The 22,876-nt window shown below is 38.0% G+C and overlaps 1 protein-coding gene and 1 long non-coding RNA gene across 2 annotated transcripts in view; one reads left to right on the forward strand and one right to left on the reverse strand.

Moving 5' to 3' along the window:
• LOC135944102 (uncharacterized) overlaps positions 1-3,439 on the reverse strand; it is a 64,542-nt gene extending 61,103 nt beyond the window's left edge. The window contains exon 1 of the long non-coding RNA XR_010575278.1: positions 3,163-3,439. This is a non-coding gene — a long non-coding RNA (uncharacterized LOC135944102). The remainder of the gene's footprint in view (positions 1-3,162) is intronic.
• A 14,083-nt stretch (positions 3,440-17,522) lies between these two features.
• Positions 17,523-20,115, forward strand: LOC135942388 (forkhead box protein O-like). The gene is made up of 2 exons (XM_065488482.1): positions 17,523-17,636; positions 18,928-20,115. The coding sequence occupies exons 1-2, from the start codon at positions 17,523-17,525 to the stop codon at positions 20,113-20,115; spliced, it is 1,302 nt and encodes a 433-aa protein (XP_065344554.1).
• The last annotated feature ends 2,761 nt before the right edge of the window (positions 20,116-22,876 follow it).

Below are 22,876 nucleotides of genomic sequence, written 5' to 3' on the forward strand. Positions count from 1 at the left end.
GGCACCCAGCAGAACGCTCGGCGCTCACGCCGCGCTCTGGCTTTCTTTTCTCGCCAGTTTTTCATCATCAGTTGAAAATTAAATTAAAATTGAAGACGCAACTTTTGCAATAATTCGAAACTTTTTATTTAAAAGAAATAAGCGTCTCAGATATTGAGATAATCGTCTTAATTTCACACTTAGGAGGTGTATATTATGATGTTCCTAATGAAATTCACTAATAGCTGCAGACAGTTTCCTATTCTAATATGCGCTCGGCGTGTGTTTGTGTGCTGCCAAATTATACGCTGGTGCTAACGGCCGGAGTAATAAGAAATAACTACCTCTGACCTTTTGAGGGTAGCCAGGCGCCCCGCGTAGGAAAAACGGGGAAAGCGTGTTAGTTTGTTTGCGTGCCAGCAGCCATAAACATAAAGATCGCATTTGCATCTCTTGAGAGTCCAATCGTGGCGGCTTTTTGTCCCTCAATTTGGCTAATTGCAACGCTCGCTCGCAGGATCGCAAAATGCACTATTAAAAGCGGCTCTGGTAATTACGCGCGCGCCTCGCGCCGCTTTTTGCTTTGATGGACCGGCCGCCCGCCCGCTCGCCGGCCCGACCGACCATTTTGCCATTTTATCGCATGACAACAAGGGTGGACACGGCGGTAGCGCGCAGAGCTGCTTTTTTCCACCCCTACCACTCTCGCTCGCCACGCCAAAAATGCGTACATAGCGCGCGTCGCGTATTTCCTCCCCCAACGCTGCGCCCCTAATGAAGTCCATCAACCTAAATCCCACCCGCGTGCACTTTTAGCCGAGCTGATGGCACATTTTTAGCGTCTTCCCTGCATTTAAACGCGGCCGGCCGAGCAAACATGGCCGCGAGCAAAAGTGGTTTGACAAAAATTTTGAACCCATGAGTCAAAATTAATATTTAACGGTGAATAAAAAAATGTAACACTTGAAAAAAGAGAACTGACCAACAAGAATATCTGTCTGGGCGTCTAGCCAAAATGTTTAATCTCACCCTGTGAGGGTTATAGTTGGTTTACGACAAAATAATACAAAATACGCCAGGATTCATCCTATAATGTCTTTTTAAATTTTAATTTCTCTGCCAAAAACAAGTCAAATTTGGTGACATTTCGTATATATGCTGGCGAGAGGGATCCAAAGCACACATCTTTTTTGCGAAAAAATAGCACAGAAGAGAGATGAGATATTGACGTCTCAAAGTTTTCTAAAATAAAACACGTGAAAATGAATATTTTGTCGAAAAGTTGTAAGAACCAATCGACTATAGTTTAAAGACTGATTTCTAATGTCAATTTCGTTGAGTTTTCTTCGCCCTCTGACACTGTCATTTCATCGTTATAGTAAAAAAACACACTGGGAATATATATACAATACCTCTTTCACAAACCAAAATAGACGCATGATTTATTAAAAAAATGCTCACGAGTATGCTTCAATCGACTTTCAATGCGTTAAAAAAATTCTGTATTTTGTAATTTTCTAATGTGTGTTACAAAATATTTTTTTGAGGCCACGCATTAGTTGAAATAATAGTTTGATAGAGCATTGAATATTTCCTGGTTACATATATATGCTCTATACACCTCAAAAGAATGGAAAGTCATTAAAATTAAAGCCGTTGAAACGAATAAGGGCGGCAGTATTATTAAGACAGCAAAAGTAATTGATAAAATTAAATATTTATTTTATTTTTCTTAATTCTGCAATCCTCGTGTGGAAAATACACTCGTTTTATCGCAAAAGCAGAGAGATTGTGCCTTGTATGATATTAAAGTTACCGCGTGCTTTACATGTGTCGAGATTTGAAAGGGAAATAAAAAAGCACTAGGCGCCGTAGAGTAATAACTCTTCTTGTCGGTGTAATTTCTGTTTGAGGTTTGCCGTCTGCGCTCATATTTTATTCACAACAATTCCCTTGTAAAGTGCAATTAAAAGTTGTTAATTAGTCCTCATGAAATTGGCGCGAATAAAAGAATAATCGTTTCAGCATAAGGTGGCGGCGTCGGTGGCGGCAGCGAGTGAGTTTTGCGAGAGAGCGAGCGAAAACTTGCATTAGGCGCTTTTTGCCACTGCCGCGCTGCTGCTTTGTACGGAGCGAATAAAAAGTTTTAAGTATTATAAGGAGTCACTTTGGGGGTAATTAACTTGAGTAACTGCTCTTAATACCCACAAGGTTTATAAAATTTACAAAGGAAATGCACACAAGACATACAGCTCGCACACACACGCCGGCAGGAAATTTTAATATACCTCTACATATAACACAGTCACACACATTAACGCGTTGTTGAGAAATCGTTGCGGTGCTGTTTCAACTTGGCAATTTGGTCAGGTTGTACTTGAAATTTTTTAACGTCTTTGAGCACGCTGAGTAAAAGTTCAAGACTAAATTAAAGTGTATTTTGATACAGTGATGATATAATTATAATTTTTGGCTTTAATTAGCAGACGATGACCATGTTGTTGCTTTAATCATACCTCTACGCAGTGACTAAAATAATTAAATTAGGACCTTTAGTAATAACAGTTTAATTTTGGATTTTGTCAAATTTTCCGAAAAATTAAACGGTTATTGTAAACGATTTTTCGCTTGATTTCGATCCGTCTCGTCGTAATCTACTCAATAGTGTGTGCATACTACGAGCTAAATGTCCCTTCTGGCGAAATAAATCTCATGATTTCCAATAAGGAGACAATTATAAGCAGTGCTCGCCGCTTAATTAGAATTCAAACTTTGGAGCCAAATTTTAACAGAAACTAAAATGGTAACTTTAGTAGATTTTTATAGCTCATCCCCAATATCACGAGCTCAGAGACAAAAAATCCAGGTGAAACAGAGAATGAAAAAAATGTCTTCTCTTGTAGTTTATCAATTATTTTTCTTGTCACGATATTATTTTTGTGTGGACACTGTACTTTTTTGTTGTGAAATACCTGCGATTAGCAGTTGATCGCACTGGACACCATCCGATAATTCATGTGAATTTGCGCTGGACTTGTAAAATGTTTGAAAATAATAAACATTTTTTTTTAAATTTTCAATACTGATTCGCTTGAAAATCTATTAATTTCCCTAATTTTCCAATTCTTGTTTTAACGATTTTTTCCGATGGAAGGTTAAATTTTTTTCAAGCAGTTCACTCACCTCTTGGTTATTGTTTTAACACCTCCATTGGTAATGATTTTTTCCGCGCTGCAGGATAATGTCGCGAGCACTCATTGCATCGCGAGTCACTTTTGCACGGCACAATTTCTGCGACTTGAGGATGCATCTTGGCGGAAGGAAAAGTGTGTCAAGACGAGTGTAACAGTGATTTTCGCACCTCGCGTCACTCGCTTTGATCACGGCCGAGAAGATGCACTCAATATGCTCGGGGCGGCACGAGTGGAAGCAGCACAGCAGCAGCAGCTTCGGAAAGATGTTCCGCCGATAATGGAGGCTGAATTAAAACTAACAACGCCGTATACCTACCAACCAACCTTTCCCACACCTTGATACCCCTTCCGAATTTTCTACACAATAATTTTTTTATCTTGTTCTTCGGCGCGGGACCTGATGGCATGTATAAAGCATAGGCAGGAGCATATGCGGAGAGAGTGAGAGAGCAAAGGGGTAGGGCCGTACATAATTCTATTGTCGCAGGTAGCATAAAAAACGGAGCAGGTATTGAAAAACTCCAGGACGGGGGGCAAATCTAATTAGAATATGAATCGAAAGTGTCCCTACAACCGGCCGGGAGGGCAGCTTTTTTCAACGCTTCTTTTTTACGCAAGGGCAGATATCGCCGCCGCTGCCGCAGCCGATTTCTCTTTTCGCGACTATTCAAATGCAAGCGCGCACCTATTCAACTCTCGATGCACGTCGCGTAAAAAATAAGTGGGGTGCGTACGTTGAAGGGTTAGATGTGCATATTACAATGTCTCAAATGTCGAATTGTAATATTTAAGCCGGTGATAGCGGTTGGAAATCGACGCTGTGTTGTCAGATTTAAAACTGAGAAACCAAACGAGCCAAATTTCTCCGTATAAGGCAGAATATACGAAAAAATGTTGAATAAAATTTAATGACATAAATGTAAATTTAATTACTCCATTGCTTACTACGAAACCAACACCAAACCAAAAATTTAAGGAACATTTCAACCAGAAAATTGTGCCCATTTATCTTATAGCTTGTTTTGATAGTATAAAATATTAAAAACAAAATTTTTATCTTGTCATGTTAATTTCATTAAAATGTTATTTTCAGGTTTCATGGGCGATAACAAAGTATAAATTTAATAATCGAGATGTTGTTTTTAACTTTGTCTAGGATCCTTATTATTGATATTTTTTATTTTGAAGAACGTCACATGAAAAATAATAATCTGTGGTAGTGCAGAACGAAAGTGTACTCAAAAAGCTGCTCTCTTCTCCTCCCATCAGTATGAAGCTTTTTCGTATTCTCGTGATACGCACTTCTTCCTTTGATCATTTTTACCCATCATTTTCCAATACGGCAGAAATAATGTGCCGGGTGCCGAACTTAGATATAGCACAACACGCAGCAGCCAAGAATATTATAATACGCGGCGTGCGTGCGTAATACATTGAGCTTTGGGTCACCCGATTCATAAAGATCAGTGGTTCGGAAAAGACTTCGCGTCCCGAGAATAAAAAGAGAAGGTGCTGCTGCTGCGGGGTTGACGGTGGCGGCACCATAAAAGCAGGTCAAACTTGCAGATCCAAGCGAAATTATGTAAGCATGCACGATGTATTATGCTCTCTGCCGTACTTACGCACGCAGCCAGCGCCTTCGCATAAACACCCTAATACTTTCAAACCTCGTTAACTTTTATATCGACAAAACGGTCTCTCGGCCAGTTCGGAAGAAAGTCAGCCTGCCAATTAGGTAAATTGCGCGCGGCCGGTCGTAAAATAACGCGTGTATAAAAAAGAAGGGATCTGCGCGCGTGTGGCGCGGGAAGCTGCGTGCTCTCACTTTTGCGAGCGGCAGGGTAAACATAATATCGCTAGATTAGTTGTCTCAGCACTTTTATATCTCTCGGCCTTGCGCGTGTGTATAATATGCATATAAAACGCCTGCTGCCCCTTTTCGCTGATCTGGCAAAGTTTTTGCTGAGCATCCTCGCCTCGCCGCGCGCCAGGATCAAGAGAGAAAAATGTTAAGATGGACCCTAGCTCTTTGCGTGCGCGGACGCTGAGCGAGGGCGAACACCCTCCTCCCAGCCACCCACCGACCGACCCACCCCCCGTTTTGCGTACAACTTTATGCGTACAGTACGCACCACAAGCCAATAAATATGCACAAACACGAAACTCGATGCTTTGATGAAACCTATGAGAAATTAATTGGTAATTAATTGAAAGTAATGTGTAGATTGACAAATGATTAATCATTTTTTAATTGAAGTTTGTCGTGAACCTGTTTGCTTCGAAGAATCCAATCGATTTTTTTAACCTCTGTTCAGCACTTCCCGTAGGCTATGAGCTCACCAGGTCCCAATAACACCGCCGAGCGGATAACATATATTATTGCGGCCCGAATGGCTGCAGAGGAGCTCGGGCCCAATGTGGCCATCTTTTTCACCTCCCCGCACCGAGGTCTTTGATTGAAATGCCAGACATTTGTTTCTAAAGACGCTGGTAAGGTGCGAAAACCAGCAAGTGGCGAGTCGACGCCGGTGCGCCTCCCAGTCCGTTGGGTTATTTAAGCCATTCGAGTCACTAAACTATAACCACCTTTTGCCATCTCTGACATTGGGCAGCCAGTATTATATTCCCTTAACTGCTCAAATATCTCTCACTACTGCTTTGACACTCCTGAGAATTCCCTAACAATGCGAGCCAACGGGCTTGATTGAGAGTGCAATTGAGAGCAATCAATTATATACTGATTGCTGTAATTGGTCAACTCTGACTGAGATTATATATATCGGACACACAAAAACTTTAGGACCGAATGACCCAAAAGAAACTGTCAACATACTGCATGCAAGGTTGTAAAAACAGTAAACAATAAAAGCATTTTACATTTTCAATTTCACGCCCTGCATACACAATAATACAGTGTTCAAAAGTTTGGCTGCGAATATATGTATTTATATTCTGAATGTTCACAAAAGACTTACAATATAGGCAATAGCATATTCTGAGACATTTTCTTTGCAGCTTTACTTTAAAGCGTGCTTCCTTTGCAGCGAAGTAACGGGTTGATTAAGGAATATTATGTGTTATAACAATCTAAACCAGGCAATTTTTAAACATTTACCGTTACAGCATGCTCCACTTTTCATTATTATTTAACCAACGCGCGCAGGGTGTAATTTAAAAAGCATCCCCTTCATATTCTGGTGGCGGCGGCCTGGAGCGGCCGCCGTCGTTTTGTTATTATTGATAATAGAGGCCATTGTGCGCTTAATGGGAAAGATGCATCGCACGGTGTGCTGCTGGGACGAGTAGGTCGATTGAACCGAATGGCGAAAGGGTTTGGCTAGCGGTCCAACAGCAAGTCATCTGTGCATGAAAGCAGCGAGATGTGCCGAGCATCCCGATTTTCACATGTGAGGTGCGCGCGGCGCGCTTAACATCTGCTATTGCTCACCTAATAAATATTAGCCGCGCGCAGTTGGATGTCCGCATTGAAAAAAGAAGGTGCAAAAAAGGGTAATGATGGGGTACGGGAAGAAAAGGGATGCTTCTTCGAATTAATGTGAGGCCCGTGAAATTGAAAAGGGATATTGCTTTTTGTTGTCTGTTGATCCTTGAAATTTTCATCAGTGTTGTTAGTATATCAATTTGCATCTGATTTACTCTTTGAATGAGTTTTTATTTTTATATGCCTATCGATCATGTAAAATACAAATTATAACTGAGCAGAATAGCAGGTTTGACAGTGGATTTTTTGCAAATAAGTTTTTTATTTTTTCTTATGTCTGTAATGTTTCCCACATTGCAGTCTATATACATTTTTGAGTAAATTAGCTCAAAAGTTTGCGTGCTATTCAGGCGGCGAGCAGTGTGTGTCCTTGTTGTAAATAAGATATTTATTTCCACAGGGAAATTTAGCTCATTATTTCGCACACCGTTGTATAGATCGCGACGATAGGCATCGTAATCAAGCGAAAAATCACTGAAACCCTGTTTAATTTTTCGAGAAATTTCGTGAAAATAAATTGTTAACTTGGTACTGATTTCATTCTTGCACATATATAAAACAGATTAACATTCAAACTAGCAATTTGAGCGACCACTAATTGAAGTATAAAAATTAAAATGAATTTAAATTGTTGCCCCTTTTAATGTATTGGAAGATTAAATTTTATTACGTCTCATTTTCTTCGAGTAACAGATTAGGCAACAATAGAAATGGCACAAATCCAACAGCTCGGTGTAGACATGCTATAATAAATCTCCCCAGAGCAGTAGCATGCTCTCCATTAGTTGCCGGTGTGGTCAGCGTTTGAATTGATGAGTGGGCGTCCATCTTCTGCAGGGAGCTGACCACATAAACACCATCAGCAGCGCAGCAATAGCAGTGCTATCAGGCTTCTCATCCTCTGGGGGCGGGCACGGTGTGGATCTAGATTGATGGCAGATCGCCCCTCGATGCGAGCTACGCGCTGCAGCATCCACCCGGCCACCCACCCACTCCGTCGTTATTTCCCTTATGGTTAACTTTGATCAAATTTTAATCTCGAATGCCGGGGGCAATTCCTGCGGGAGCCTATTTGGAAGCACAACAAATAGTGCAGTGCGGCTGCTATTCTGCTGCTGCTGCTGCTGGCTTCGGAAGCTGATGCGGCGTCGGGGTCGGTAATATGTTTTTAAAAGAACTGATAACATGGAAATTTATTGCCTGGCTCCTGCGCCGCTCCTTTATTATTTATGAATCAGTTTGGCAAAGGACAGCGTGGCGTCAGAAAAGGCTGCAAAAAGACCCCTCATTCTCGCCCGGCAAATCTGGCTGAGAAAGCAGGCGACGACAAAACCGAGCACAAGGCCTGGGGAATATGACGCCAAGTGTTGCTGCTTCATAATTTTATCATTTCTTTTTCGTCCCCGCTCGAAAAAAAATGCACGCTGAAAATCAATTTATGCCGTATTTTTTAAAGTAACAATGGCATTTCATTTTTGACAGAGCCAAAATCGATTCCTTAGGTTACACAACTGTACGAATCACTCGAAATCGACTGAAAACCTCTACTTTAGCTTCGAAAAATAATTATTAATTGTCCAGAATTGTCTTTCCTCAATGCCACATAGATATATAGTACATATTCTGGTTGTAGTGCACTTGATGAAAATTTCTTTATAAATTTACCATCTTAGATATTTATTGTTTATCGAATTTATAACTGCAATGGAAATTTCCCGCCTTTATATTTGTTTTCATTTTTTTCACTTGACAAATTCTTTATACGCACCCCAGTCAAGGCGAATGTTGACCAATTTAACGAAAATAAGGAAATTTGAAAACATAGGGAAGGATCTAAATCAAGTGACACCCCCCTTGGCAAGTGGTCTTCAGATTTTGATAAAATTCGGTGGAGATGTTGCCCTAGGGGACCTAAGTTGAACCCTAAAATATTAGGTGAAAATTCCAAAAATTGCCCATTTTACGGGGGTTCAAAATTTGAGATTTTTGAAAAAGGTGATGTTTTCGGCGATTTGTAACTTTGACTCTGTTTGTGGTAAACACAAAAATTTAGTATCCAAAATAATCTACGTTTAATGCCAAACAACTTCCCCACGACGACCAACTTCGTAGGTCAAAGGTCAAGGTCACTAAATTCGGGTCAAATTTTTCAAAAAAATCCCACATACCCTAGTACATAAAATTTTGAAAATTCAAAATAGCCAAAATGTGCCTCATATTCATGGTAACAACATATAAAAAATTGGCGAGACTTATTTTTTTCTTTTTCGAGATATTTTGAATTGAGTGTTAAAAACCGGTGTTTTCCGGGTCTTCTGATCGCAAATAAAAACACGTTTTCCGCTTAATCTCAGCTTCTATGGGTCCGATTTAGAAAAACCGCACACCATTTGATACGTAATGACCTCCCCTAGGTAATGCAAGGGATCATAAGGGTGCCCACCCCTTTCAAACCCTTAACCACCCCCTGGAAATCCGAAAATTTTTTTTTTCAAATATTTACTCTCTAACTCGATTAATTAAGCAAAATACTAATCAAACATGATTTAAAATAATTAAAATGTATAATATTTTCATTTACTTTGTAGAAAAATAACTTTGAAAAAGTAAAATTGCTATTAATAAAATAATTTAAGTTTATTTTAAATATATAATTATTTTGGGTTTTTGTTTATTCAAAATAGCTGATTTATTTTTTTTTTTTTTAAGAATTTTAAAATTTTTTTATATTTTACAGTGTTTCTTTATAAATATAAAGAAATGCAACCAATACCAATAATTTGTTAAGCACACAATTTTTACCAAATGCTTATGGTTTAACAAATATTAATGGTTGCATTTATTTATTATAATAAAAGAACACTCTAGAATATAAAACATATTCTAAAATTCTTAAAAAAAAAATAAAAAAATCAGCTATTTTGAATAAACAAAAACCCAAAATAATTATATATTTAAAATAAACTTAAATTATTTTATTAATAGCAATTTTACTTTTTTAAAGTTATTTTTCTACAAAGTAAATGAAAATATTATACATTTTAATTATTTTAAATCATGTTTGATTAGTATTTTGCTTAATTAATCGAGTTAGAGAGTAAATATTTGAAAAAAAAAATTTCGGATTTCCAGGGGGTGGTTAAGGGTTTGAAAGGGGTGGGCACCCTTATGATCCCTTGCATTACCTAGGGGAGGTCATTACGTATCAAATGGTGTGCGGTTTTTCTAAATCGGACCCATAGAAGCTGAGATTAAGCGGAAAACGTGTTTTTATTTGCGATCAGAAGACCCGGAAAACACCGGTTTTTAACACTCAATTCAAAATATCTCGAAAAAGAAAAAAATAAGTCTCGCCAATTTTTTATATGTTGTTACCATGAATATGAGGCACATTTTGGCTATTTTGAATTTTCAAAATTTTATGTACTAGGGTATGTGGGATTTTTTTGAAAAATTTGACCCGAATTTAGTGACCTTGACCTTTGACCTACGAAGTTGGTCGTCGTGGGGAAGTTGTTTGGCATTAAACGTAGATTATTTTGGATACTAAATTTTTGTGTTTACCACAAACAGAGTCAAAGTTACAAATCGCCGAAAACATCACCTTTTTCAAAAATCTCAAATTTTGAACCCCCGTAAAATGGGCAATTTTTGGAATTTTCACCTAATATTTTAGGGTTCAACTTAGGTCCCCTAGGGCAACATCTCCACCGAATTTTATCAAAATCTGAAGACCACTTGCCAAGGGGGGTGTCACTTGATTTAGATCCTTCCATAGAAATTTCAACAGCAATCTGTTTTTGTGCGTATATAATGTTATTAAGTTTTTAATGATGATATGCCTAGTCAGAGCAGTATCAGAAAATTGAATTAACCGGATATACATTTCCATCAAATGAAAACATCAAGTATATCTTTCAAAAACAACCGGTATAGGAAAATTTCATGGGAGGTTCTAACTACAGCAGTCAAACACTGAGCAGGAAATTTCTACGAAAACACAGCTCGCGACTTTGAGGAAACCACATTTTGTATTTCAACAGAAAAAATTATGACATCCTCGTACTGCCTACATTTAAGCATCTATCAACGTATCAACAAAAGAAATTTTATTGCCTCATCCCCAAAATAAAAATATCATTTGTTTTTCAAAGGATTGAAAAAATGAGAGAGAGAGAGAGAGAGAGAGAGAGAGAGAGAGAGAGAGAGAGAGAGAGAGAGAGAGAACATGTTGGGTGTTTTCCTTGGAAGCATCAGGAAGCAACACACGACAAGTAGTCGTCGGCAAGATGCGACTTGACGGACGGCTGATGGCGACTGCAGGGGCGCGGGCTATAGCTTTTTTGCCACCGCTTAAACAATTTAAATTTATTCGCCAAGTGACAATGACTGGGAGCAAGCCATCTAGTGACATAGCCCATTAACTTCAAATAGTGGCGTAATAAAAACATAATGCCGCCGCCGCTTCTTCTGCTGCTGCTATTTTGATATAAATTACGCCAGTTTTCTGTCACATTTGTCAATGACTGGCGCGCGTGCATTATCGTTGCTGCCCTTCTCCCTTCCAAAGCTGATTTGCTTGTGCCGGGCGGGTGGAGGATTTGGTGGACTTTTATGTCCTTTTTAGGGAGGATTTGCGACTGAAATTGGGGTCTATTTTATGTCAAAGAAGAGACGCAGCCACTCTCTCTCTCTCTCTCTCTCTCTCTCTCTCTCTCTCTCTCTCTCTCTCTCTCTCTCTTTCTCAATACGTTTGCTCCACATATGCAAATGACTTTTCCGTCCATTTTTTCTTAACTGCGGTTGCTGGCTTCTTTCACTTAAGCATTGCGAAGTTTCTCTCGCCGCGCTGAGAAGTGCAAATGCAGCATAAACCGCTGCCTGATCCTATTAGTGTCCAAGCGGCTGGCCATTTGCATATTCAATAGATCCACTTAAGATTTAGTCAGAGTGCGCGCAGAGCCTCGCACAGAGTGCCGTCGGCGCAAATTTATTTGGGAATTTTAGCACCCTTGTTAAGAAAGGGTTGCCGGGTTGCGGCGCTTGGTAGCACTCTCGCAGCGCGCACGGCAAACAAAAGAGCGGCCGTATTTGCCAAGCAGAAAAGTTACACCAGCCACCAGCTCAAACAGCAGCCTGGCAGATTCAGTTTCATACAATATATATGCTGCTATCACTATATAGGACACGACGCGCGCTGGACTTTCTCTCGGAATGCTTAAAGAGAGTCGTTAATTTGGAATTAATACACGCGTTTTCGCAGCTGCAGGAATATAGGGATGAGTCCACTAGATCTTTCTGAAACATTGTAGTACTTTTTAAAGTTGATTGACGCAAGGTCAACAATTGAAAATTATTATAACAAATAACAACCTCTCCATTTGAAAAGCATGGGAAACTTTGCCAGCTATACTTTTCTCGAAAATTTCAAGTGCAACATTGGTCAATTTTGACATTTTCACTGAATCTTTTATAGGGTTATTGGTTTAAATATTGGCACCAAACAGGATTTACTTGTGTACTGCGAGTTATTGAGAGTGCAATCCTCTTTAATTGCTAATAATGCCCTCCAGGAGGTGAACAAGGCCAAATTTTTGCTGGAACGAATGCTCTTAATATAAAGAAAGAGCTGCGTGACCAAATTTTTTGCTTTGTAAGGAATGCATCGTTAATGTGTAGAATGAAACTGAATTTAGTTTCAATTCAATGTGTTTTGTAAAACTATTCTGTAAGGGTCAGTAAAAATATACATTCTAGAATACTGAGAATACTATATATTATGCTTAACGACAGAAAAACTGCGGGAGAAATTCTCCTTTTTTTAAATTTTTAATTTAAAGTAGGCAGCCCCTTAAAGAAGTCAATTTTTTATATTTTGTGTCCACCGGGTCGATTCTAGTTTAAACTACATTAATTTATCTGCCTTTACACCTCATATTAGGAAAGTTCTTGCTAAAGCACGTAGTAAGCTATGTTGCGGGAGGTGCGTTATTCTGACGTCAATCGTTTTTTCTTCTTGTATGTTTCACATTTGATTGTATATTTGTATGGCCTTACTTGGAATTTCGAAAAAAATAGGCGTCATTAATATAAACTTAAATTCATGGACATAAAAAAAGTAATAAAAAAACGAATGAGTGTTTAAAAGCATTTTTAAAGTGATTAAAACTTAATTATGAGCTCACACTAAATCTTACTAGCCATTATTGCTGAAAAGCAATTAAAGCCCAGAAGCTTTAGAAGGAAAATAAAGAAGTTTAACATCATCGGTTTTCGAGAACCTGCTTCCTTTTATCACATAGGGGCATAATTCTATTTGTGACGTCACGTCATCCACCCTTATATAGAGCACACATCTTGGTGGGGCGAATGCGATTATGAGCGAGATGATGGGCAAATGCTACTTGAAGGTGGAGAGGCATGATTGATCCACATCCACACTCACTCTGGGCGAGCCGAGCCCACTGCTATTTGTGGAGATGAAATTCTATCAATATTCAACATCTGCAATAATATCCGGCTGCAGGTCAAACCAATTTACGAAGAGGATGCCGGGCGGCGGGCAATAATGAGTTTTGGATCAAATTGTGGCGCTACCAATTGATCTCTGCCTCTGCAGAGTCGACGGTGCTCATAAAGCTTTGCCTCCTGCACCACTCTCGTTATAGGATTTAAAATATAAGCATCGTTTTCTTCCAAATTTTGGTATGCTGCTAATATAGCAATCATATTTTCATGTACTTACCGAAAGGTTTGGCTTTTATCTCTACATACCTTGAACAAAAAAACAAACTTGCCGAGCTTGAAGTTGAATAAAAAAGCCGTCGCCAACAAATACGAAGGAGAAAATCTTATCTGTTGTCTTTGTTAGAATCCATTGACTTAACAGAAAAATATAATAAAATTATCACGGCAAAGCTGTTAAAATGATGATAATTGCTTGATTGATAAGATCTCTTAAGTGCAACACATTTGGCCTCAGTCGATGCTTTTGTAATGAGATTTCTGTTATACCTCCAAAATGTAAAATCATCGTAATTTAAAATCACTTATTCCTGTCATTTTTGCTTTAAATTTCAATTTTACTCGTTAACTTCTTGAAGTTTCTATAAGTATAAAATTCAAAAAATTGTAAGCTCGGACAACTGTAATAGAGTCACTTTCGCAAAAAGAGTTAAGTAAAATCAATAAATAAAATTGCATCCGTGTCAGTTTCTTCAATCGAGTCATTGTCTCATTTTTTTATTTGTAAAATATATCTCCTATGCATTTTCGTAGCTGTGAAATTACTTTTGAGCTACTTCGACAATTGAGGACCGCTTTCGGTATGTTATGCGCACTCATGATCTATAACAATAAAATTACACACAGGAGCAGGTCAAGAGTAATCAATTCACTGCCTTTTCACCCTTGAAATCCTATTTTCGTTTTTTGTCGGTAAAAGGGTGCAGCCGCATGTTAACAATGCATCGATTTTTCCACCAATTTGGGAAGCAGCAATAACAAATAGAGAAGAGTGCAAACGATCGTTCAATGGGTATGGGGGATGTCGCGCAACACACACAAGTCAAAAAGGGATACAATGGGAAGTATAGAATTGTGTAAATTGAGACTTTTTACCAGGAAAAAAATATCGTTTTGCTTCTATTTTCTTGTTATGAACCAAGGGGAGAGGTGAATGATGGTATTTTATCTAATATCGCACCCTTTTCCCATAGCACCTCGCAGCATTCCCATAGAATGGGGAGATTAGCTCGCTCAATGGAGAGTTTGCTGATGCGACCAGCAGATAAATTTATTAAAAGTCTTTTCGATGGATATTTATATTTATAAGTTAGCGGTGTGTTTGTTTTGTCACTGATTTCATAACGTGAAAATTTGTATTATGAAATTAAAATTGTTCTCTTTAATATATTATGTACATACGCAGTGTGTACCTTTGAATTCCAAAATTGAAAGGACTGACAAGTTGCGGGCCAAAAAAATTGAAACAAAAAAACTGGTTCTTAAATAGAAACCGACACTAAAGACGTTATAATTTTTCTTAAGAATTTAATTTTTAAAGGGTCAATTTAAGTTGATTAGAACAATGTTGTTGAAGTTTTACTTCTAGAATGTGAGACAATTAAAGCCGGTGTGATGGTCATTTTCATGCAATTAGTTTTTAACATATATGTTAAAAACTAATATTGGAGTCAGTGGTCCCTCGAAAAGAATATTACCTTTCCAAAGTGCGCTGAACATTCAAAAATAATTATAAAATAATTAAATTTGATATATCCTTCTGGTTAAAACCTTAATTAAATATCGATAGGTTTAAAGTGCATAGTAACAGTCGAAGTAAAATTTAAATATTCAATTTTTTTAAAAAGATCGGTGTCAAAGATCAAAATGCAATATTCCACAGCACTTTTGAAGCCTTTGAGCTGCAAGGCTGGCTGATTCTAGAAAAAGGCACGCTGCTGATGAATGTGTGCAGGTATTAATGACGTGTATCAGAAACACACAAAAGAAATGATGATGACGGGACGTGGAGACTTGGCTGCCAGAGCATTCATTGCCGATGCTGCTGCGCCTGCTGCTGCTTCTGATGAAAAGGGAGTTTAATGTTGGCGAAGAGTGCGCGGCGCGGGGAGAGAGAAGAGGGCAGCAAAAGCACTGAGAAAGCGCATCTCGTTTGCCTGCCCTGTGCTTTCTCTCGCTCGGCTCACGTACAAAAAACAAACTTTTCGAAATGAAAAATCGAAGCGAAAACAAATCAGCGCTCTCCACTCTGAAAAGAGCAGTGCCGCGCGCGCTCGCTGCCTCCAGGGGTTATTTTTCTTTTGCACAGCAAACAACTTGCATCGGACATATCAAGAAGAGGAAAAAGGCGCTCTAAAAAATTATATGGGAGAGGCGTCAGCTGCTGGTGGCAAGCGCCAAAGCTCGCAGACAGTGCCCCTGCCCTGACAACAAAAAAAAAAGAGAAAGAAAACGCGAACCGGTGCCCCTTCTCGCCTTCGGAAAAATCTTATTGTGACTTCGACTAGCCCGATTCATTTATTTTTCTCTGTATTTCTACTGATTCATTACTCAAATTCATATTATAAACTTCACATATCGATCCCTAATTTCTCTATTCATTACATAATGGAAAGAGGCAGAACAATGAGAAGACGGACAGCAAGCACAAACATTTTCCTCGCACTGACCTCAGTTCATATTTGTTTTCACTGTGCACAGGTGAACACAGTGGTAAATTTTGCCAGTATTTTAATAATGAGTTTCAGCAAGTTGTTCAAATAAATTGATGTTGAATTTGAAAATAATATTCCAATTTAACCTTTACATGCGGGAGGTTGCCAGCATAATGAGAATTAAAAGCTTTATTAAACACTGGCAGAGACAAGTTGAATAACATGTGGGGTGGCCGCTCAGGGAGGAAAGGAATAAACCTTTAGCAAGCAGACTTTGAGGAGGCAAAAAATATAAGCCGGTTCAAAAGGGCTGACCGGCTCTTCCTCCCCTAGTTCTCACCTAAAATACAAAAGATTTGAAGTTTCCACTGGAAAAAAGGTATTTTTGATGACTGGGCTAAATACCATGAATATTTCTTCATCAACAGGATATTAGCTAAATGATCTCTTCTGATTTGTTTTGGGTGAAATGTTACTTAACTTCTTTAAAATTACTCAATTTAAAACAATTTGCAGTAACATATTATTGCGTCTTCTGTTTACACGTTTAATACGAAATATGCTCCAAAAATTAAAATTGCGGTCAGTTTGGAAAATAAAGTATATCGTATTAAATGTCCGTTTATATATTAATTAAATAATATCAAGAGTGGTGTTATTAATATTTCAAGTCAAAACATGTTTTCAATTCGATGCTATTAAAGTCGAATCAAACTTTATAGCATTAATATATATATATATATATATATATATATATATATATATATATATATATATATATATATATATATATATGTATATATTTGGGCGAGTACATTGTGCAGAGCTGCTTCAGTCCAATTATGCAAATTGAGCGAGTAGACTCTGATCAATGCTGGAAAAGTGCGGCAGTCATAAACCGGAAAAAGATTGATTCAAATCCTTAGACGTGTCTTAAATTTATTATTATACGTGGCTAATTTGAGATGACAAAAGGTGATTAATGAAAGTGACTCAAAATGCTCAAAGTTCAATGGGCTCGAGATCCTCTACAGTCACTACGGCCCTTTGCGTCATTCACATGGTGAGGCTCATAGCCTATGCGAAGTGTTGAGCAGAGGTTCTAAAAATTACATTATTAATTTTGGGTTTGGTGACAGATAAATTGTTAACAGGTGGTCTTTCAATTACAGCATTTAAAGAACATGAACTATACTAACAGAAAAACTCTTAGGTTTCGACGTTTTAGATTTTTTCCAAATTTATTGAAATAATCGTGGAGTAAGCAACGAGTTTTCCTTAGAGGCAGATAATCAAATCAATACGTATTTTGCGTTTTATACAGCTCTGAAAGTTAAAAATATAATTATCAGATCTCATAGCGGGTGTAGTTTTAGTTCATCCTCAAGGATAAGTTCAAAAAGTAATCCCCATCTTTTTTCTTCCCCTCTACCCCTCCCCTCTTTACAATATAGCCACTGATCATAACAATATATATATAAGTCCATGGCAGCAACATACTTTATTAAAGAAAGTTGAAGTGTTGTTGTGATAATGTTTACAGCCTGAGCTATTTTTTCTTCGTGGCAGTGTTTACAGCCTGAACTATTTTTCGTACGATACCATAGTTCACACACGATGGTAAAGCCTGAAGGTAATCACGGTTCCAATAATCAACATTCTGAGGCAATGCACAAAGGAGATGAACAGCAACCACCTCCAACGGCAGACCCCCAAGAAAGGAATGAACGTCGTACACAGCCACCAAGTCACTCAAATGCGGAACCATCTACTTCTTATCAGGTAATTAATTCAACAAATTATTCCAATATAGTGAATGGTTATATATGTTCTTGTTTTTCATTACGGGTACCGATTAGCCCCCACGTATATTATTGTTAATCTATATAATTTTTATTTGTTTTGCACATTTTCCAAAGCTATTAGAAATTATTTTGGAGCACACAAATATAAAGTAGAGGTCTCAGCCGCTAGAAGTAAGGTGGTGGCTGCCGGGATCAGTTTAGCCAATATATAAATTATAAGTTTATATATTAGAGGTCTCAGCCAGGCAAATTTCGGGTCAGGAATAAAAAATTTTGGAGAAAAAACGTCTTCACTGTCAAAAACTGCTGTGTAAACAAAAATAACTGAAAACAATAATAAACGTGTGGTTTGACAGTGTAAAGACGTCTTTTCTCCTCAATTTTTAATTTTTGACCCGAAATTTGCCTGGCTGAGACCTCTAATATAAACTTATAATTTATCTGTTAAGAAAGGTAAAAAAGGAATAAAAAAAATATACAACATACAACAACGATCTTGTTAAATACCGTCTTTAACGAAATTTATGAGCACACCAATCGATTTTTGAAGGTAGAATTAGGTAAAGTGAATATTTTTTCCGACCAAAAAGTCCAGCGTGACGTGCGTAGCGCACAAGAAGAACTTTTTTACCGCCAAAACAATATGAACCTATATGCGATAACTGCGTATGCGTCAGAACTGGTGGGGCGGCTGACGAGCTCTGACACATTATGCTGGTGGGGCGAAACTATTTGGTCGGAAAAATATCCACTTTACATAATTCGACCCTCAAGAAGCGATTGGTGTGCTCAGAAACTTCGTCAGACGGTATTTAAGGAATACGCGTCAACTCTCTACCATGTCGAATGCAAAAAAAATTTACATTTTATTTTCACTATCAATTAATATCAATGCCAATTTTTGACCAATTAGGGAGCTCGTAATGAATTATGATTAAACCTATGAATTGTATGTACCTGTCCCTGGAGATTCAAAGGACCAAGTGCTAGAGCTAAAACAGTGCAGAATTGTGTAAATTGTTTTCCAATCAGACTTGAATATATATAAGAAAAATGTTTGATGTATAATCTGATCTCGTAGGTGTCCGGCGTTCTATCAGCCGGAAATCTCACGCCCTAGCTTTGAATATTTTTTATAGCTCGGGGCAATATTTTCACTGGGAACGGGTTCCATATTCAAGTGTGTTTGAAACATGAAAACTCAACTCTAATACAATTTTAACTCTTTTCCATACGTACTGACCTTGACCACTATTTTTTGTCATCAGGACCGATCTGCACCAGTGAAGCAACCATCTTACAATCAACAGCGACCGCAGCAGCAGCAGCACAATGAAGCTAACAAGAAGTTGGGAAAAGTGACGAAGAACACAAGCCGGAGGAACGGATGGGGCAACTTGAGTTACGCGGAATTGATAACTAAGGCCATATTATCTTCGGAAGACCAACGACTCACTCTTTCAGAAATTTATGACTATTTGATCAGAACGATTCCGTACTTCGCTGAGAGGAGTAGCCCGTCTGCCTCTGCAGGTTGGAAGAATTCTATCAGACACAATCTATCGCTGCATAATCGCTTTCAACGCACGCACAACGAGAATTCCAGCAAGTCCTCTTGGTGGAGCATAAACTTTAACGAAATGAGTGGAAAGAGTAACCGCAAGCGGGGCACCAACCCCGAGAAGAAGCGCGGAAAAAAAGGCGAACCTAATCCAGTTTCTCGATCACGCACAGTGCAGATGAGCAACCCACAGAGAGTTCCACGGAACTGCTATCCACCTCCAGAGGACATAGTCATCCCTAGATCAACGCAGACATCTGTCGGAAACAACTTTGGAATCCAGAATCAACTGCCGCACTATGAAAACAACGCATACTACCCAAATTCACATTTCAACAATGGTGGTGGAGAAATGAATTATCAGCAACCTCCGCAACCTCCCGGAATATACGCGCAGCAAATTCAACCTCCACGAGAGCAGATGCCAATGCAGAATCATTTAATATCAGAGTTGCCAGGGCAGAGACAGATACCAATGACGCAACCCGGAATGCCCTTTCAACAGCAGGAGTATCTACAGATGGCACCGCTGCAAAATCCACCTATGGAGCAGCAGTACTTTTCATCGGCACCTAATATCTACTCGCAGGAAGATGGTACTTTTGAACAGTATCCGCCAAACTATTGTACAATACACGGAAATCATGGTTTTTGTAATGATTGCAACGAGCCGCAGCCGTTGCCCGAAAGCAATTTGTCCAATGTTGATGAAATTAGATATGTGTATGGACCTCCGAATAATGAAGATATTGCAAATTACCAAAATTACGATGGTGCAATTCAACACTTTGCGGAAATTTCCAATGCCGATGATCCATCCACCAATACACCAAATCAAGATGAGAATGACCTCCCTGATGAAGCTGGTCCTTCTAACAAACGTCCCGAAGCATAAAATTGTGCACGGTGCGTTGGGCGCAAGCCAGTAAGGCGCAAGATCCGCGGATATTGTGCGTTGGATAACCGCACCATGAAATCGGTCCCGGAGCCACTTTTCGTGATTTTTTCAACGAGTATTTCACAAAGGAAAAGAAACCTGGAAGCGCACGGTACGTTGGGATTGGAATTGTATTTATTTTCATTTATCTTCGATACAACGTTGTATAATATCATCTATTGCTGTCCGAACATTTGCATACATGTCAATAACAAATACATAAATAAATCACATAGTATTAATAAATAACATCATCTCATTTAGCATTTTTAAATTCATTCATCTTGTAAAATTTGATCAGGTATATACATAAATGATTTGAGCTTTCTTTCAAAATCCTCTTGTTCCACATTACGAATCGTTATCGGAATTTGATTATACAAAGTTTAGCATATACATATGCCATACGGTTATGGTCGCTGCAGTTGGTTGGGGTGCGCGCGCATATCAATATGTTCCTTGGTTTTTAGGTTCCTGAGAATCTCAATGCTTTGAGACAGGAAACCTTGATGTAGCTCACCCATGGAAGTAAGAAATGTAAATAAATTTTTGAGATATATATGTTTTATTCAAATATTTTGATTATGTTGCAATAATGTTTTACAGTGTTTGGTAGGAAACATTTTATCTTAATATGAGGTGTTTATTTCCAAGATTCTATAGCCAGGATACTGAAATGTAATTAATATATTATCTTATGTATTGTATTGAATCGCAAAATTAACAGAAAATACTGGAAACGAGGCTGGCGGTACCTTGATTCATGCAGGCTACTGTTTGTTAAGTTTTATCCATCCAGTTATTTCGGCTAATACCGGAAAGCACTATATATTAATGCGAAAATACTCAGAAAATTGAACAAGATTATTTTGAATTACATAGATTCAATATAGGCGATCAATGCACGTGCTGAGTGCCTAATTTCACTTCATGTAAGTGCCATATTAGCTTTTATATTTTATTTGATGGTTCCTTGAATAATCTTCTTGCACAAATGAGACTGATAGGCCTGTGATAAGTCATTGAAGAAATCATGTTTCCTATACGAGCTTAAGACAATTTAAAGTATTATTATTTATGATATTCTTGTTTATTCTTGCAATGGTCAATACAATAAACACATTGAATAGATGAGACGATTTTTATTTTGAATTTTAGTGTGTAAGACTTTATTAATTAAATAAATGTGTGTTCAAACTGTTCCCTTGTGTGTGTGTATATATATATATATATATATATATATATATATATATATATATATATCAATGACATATTTAAAGTTATTGACGCCGGGCGGTGTACCTATACTTTAAATTTTAAAGCGTTAATAAACTTCTCGTTACCCAAACCAAATAGACAAACAGAACATATACTACTTATAAAAAGGTGGACGGCGGGCACAAACTTATTCCTCCTTGCACAGACCTCGGTTCATTTGATTTCATTCTGTGGACTGCAATATTCCAATAAATCGAACAGTGGTAGAATGTGCCAGTATTTTAATAATGAGTTTTAGCAAGTTGTTCAATAAATTATTATGATATATTAGATTGAAATTATTGTTCCAAAATTTTACCTGTTTGCACGAGAGGTTGTTAAGGAAGCAGGCTTTCTATCGGGCAACAAAAAATATGAGATGGTGTAAGGACTGACCAGCCCCTTTCACTTTGGCGGTATTTGATTGATGAATTAGACACACTCATATTTATATATAAACACACACACACACACACACACATCCATCACATATTTCATGAAATGAATTTTGCTTAGCATATTATTTTTTAAGACAAATGTGATTTTTCCTGAGAACTGTTTGAAAATTACCAAAAGGCTGGTAATTCTCTCTTTATGTTTTTCGAAAGTCACTGCTTCTTGTTGTCAAGATGCGTAAAAAACTCATCAATCACGTGAAAGACAAGGGCACCTGAAATACAAAAAAGATTTGAAGTTTTCACTGGATCAAGGCAATTTTGGTGACCGGGCTTGTCCCCATCGATTGAATTATATATTTTTTTTCTCGTCATTTTAACTCCCACGGTCATGAGGGTCACTTTTCAGGCACAAAAATCTCAGCTTCATCAACGAGGAAAAGTCTTATTATTTCTTCATCATCAGGATATTAGCTATAATCGAATGATCTCTTCAAATTTGCTTTAGGCAATATTTATGTAACCTATTTTCTTTAAAAGGACTCATAATTCAAAACAATTTGCAATGTTTGATCTTGAGTAACTACTATTTAACACGAAAAAAGCTGAGCAGTTATTTGCGAGATTGGAGGTCGATTGGACGCGATTTTTCAGCGTGGAAATTTTTAGGTGGCAGTCATATTTGCTTAAAGTACTTGTTAATAGATGGTGAAATTCCAAATTTGAAGCTCGGGAATGGGGGCGTTCCCTATTTTTTCGGTTTCTCAAAAATACCCGAAAACAAATTGTGTAAATGAATTCTAAACTGCAACTCTTGACTGCATTGAGGTATCACCTTAAAATTTTCACTGCCCAACCTAGTTTTTGATCCTGAACAACTTTTGCATTTACAAAAAATTCGCAGGTCGAAGGTCAAGGTCACCTTTTGCGACCTTTTTTTGAAAATTCAAAATTAAGGGATGATAGCCCCCTACGATTTTTTTGGGGTTCAGGGCTGAAATGTAGCCCGTGAAATTCTGCACAAGTACACCAAGTTTCATAGGTGCAATCGCGATAGTTTTGCTGCA

The sequence above is a fragment of the Cloeon dipterum genome, chromosome 4 (assembly GCF_949628265.1).
Source record: "Cloeon dipterum chromosome 4, ieCloDipt1.1, whole genome shotgun sequence".
NCBI classification, from domain to species: domain Eukaryota; kingdom Metazoa; phylum Arthropoda; class Insecta; order Ephemeroptera; family Baetidae; genus Cloeon; species Cloeon dipterum.

Excerpts from the sequence above, each read along its gene's own strand:
- LOC135942388 (XM_065488482.1), top strand. The coding sequence starts at position 17,523 with ATGCACAAAGGAGATGAACAGCAACCACCTCCAACGGCAGACCCCCAA. Across the intron at positions 17,637-18,927 it reads AACCATCTACTTCTTATCAG|GACCGATCTGCACCAGTGAA; the intron begins GTAATTAATTCA and ends TTTTGTCATCAG.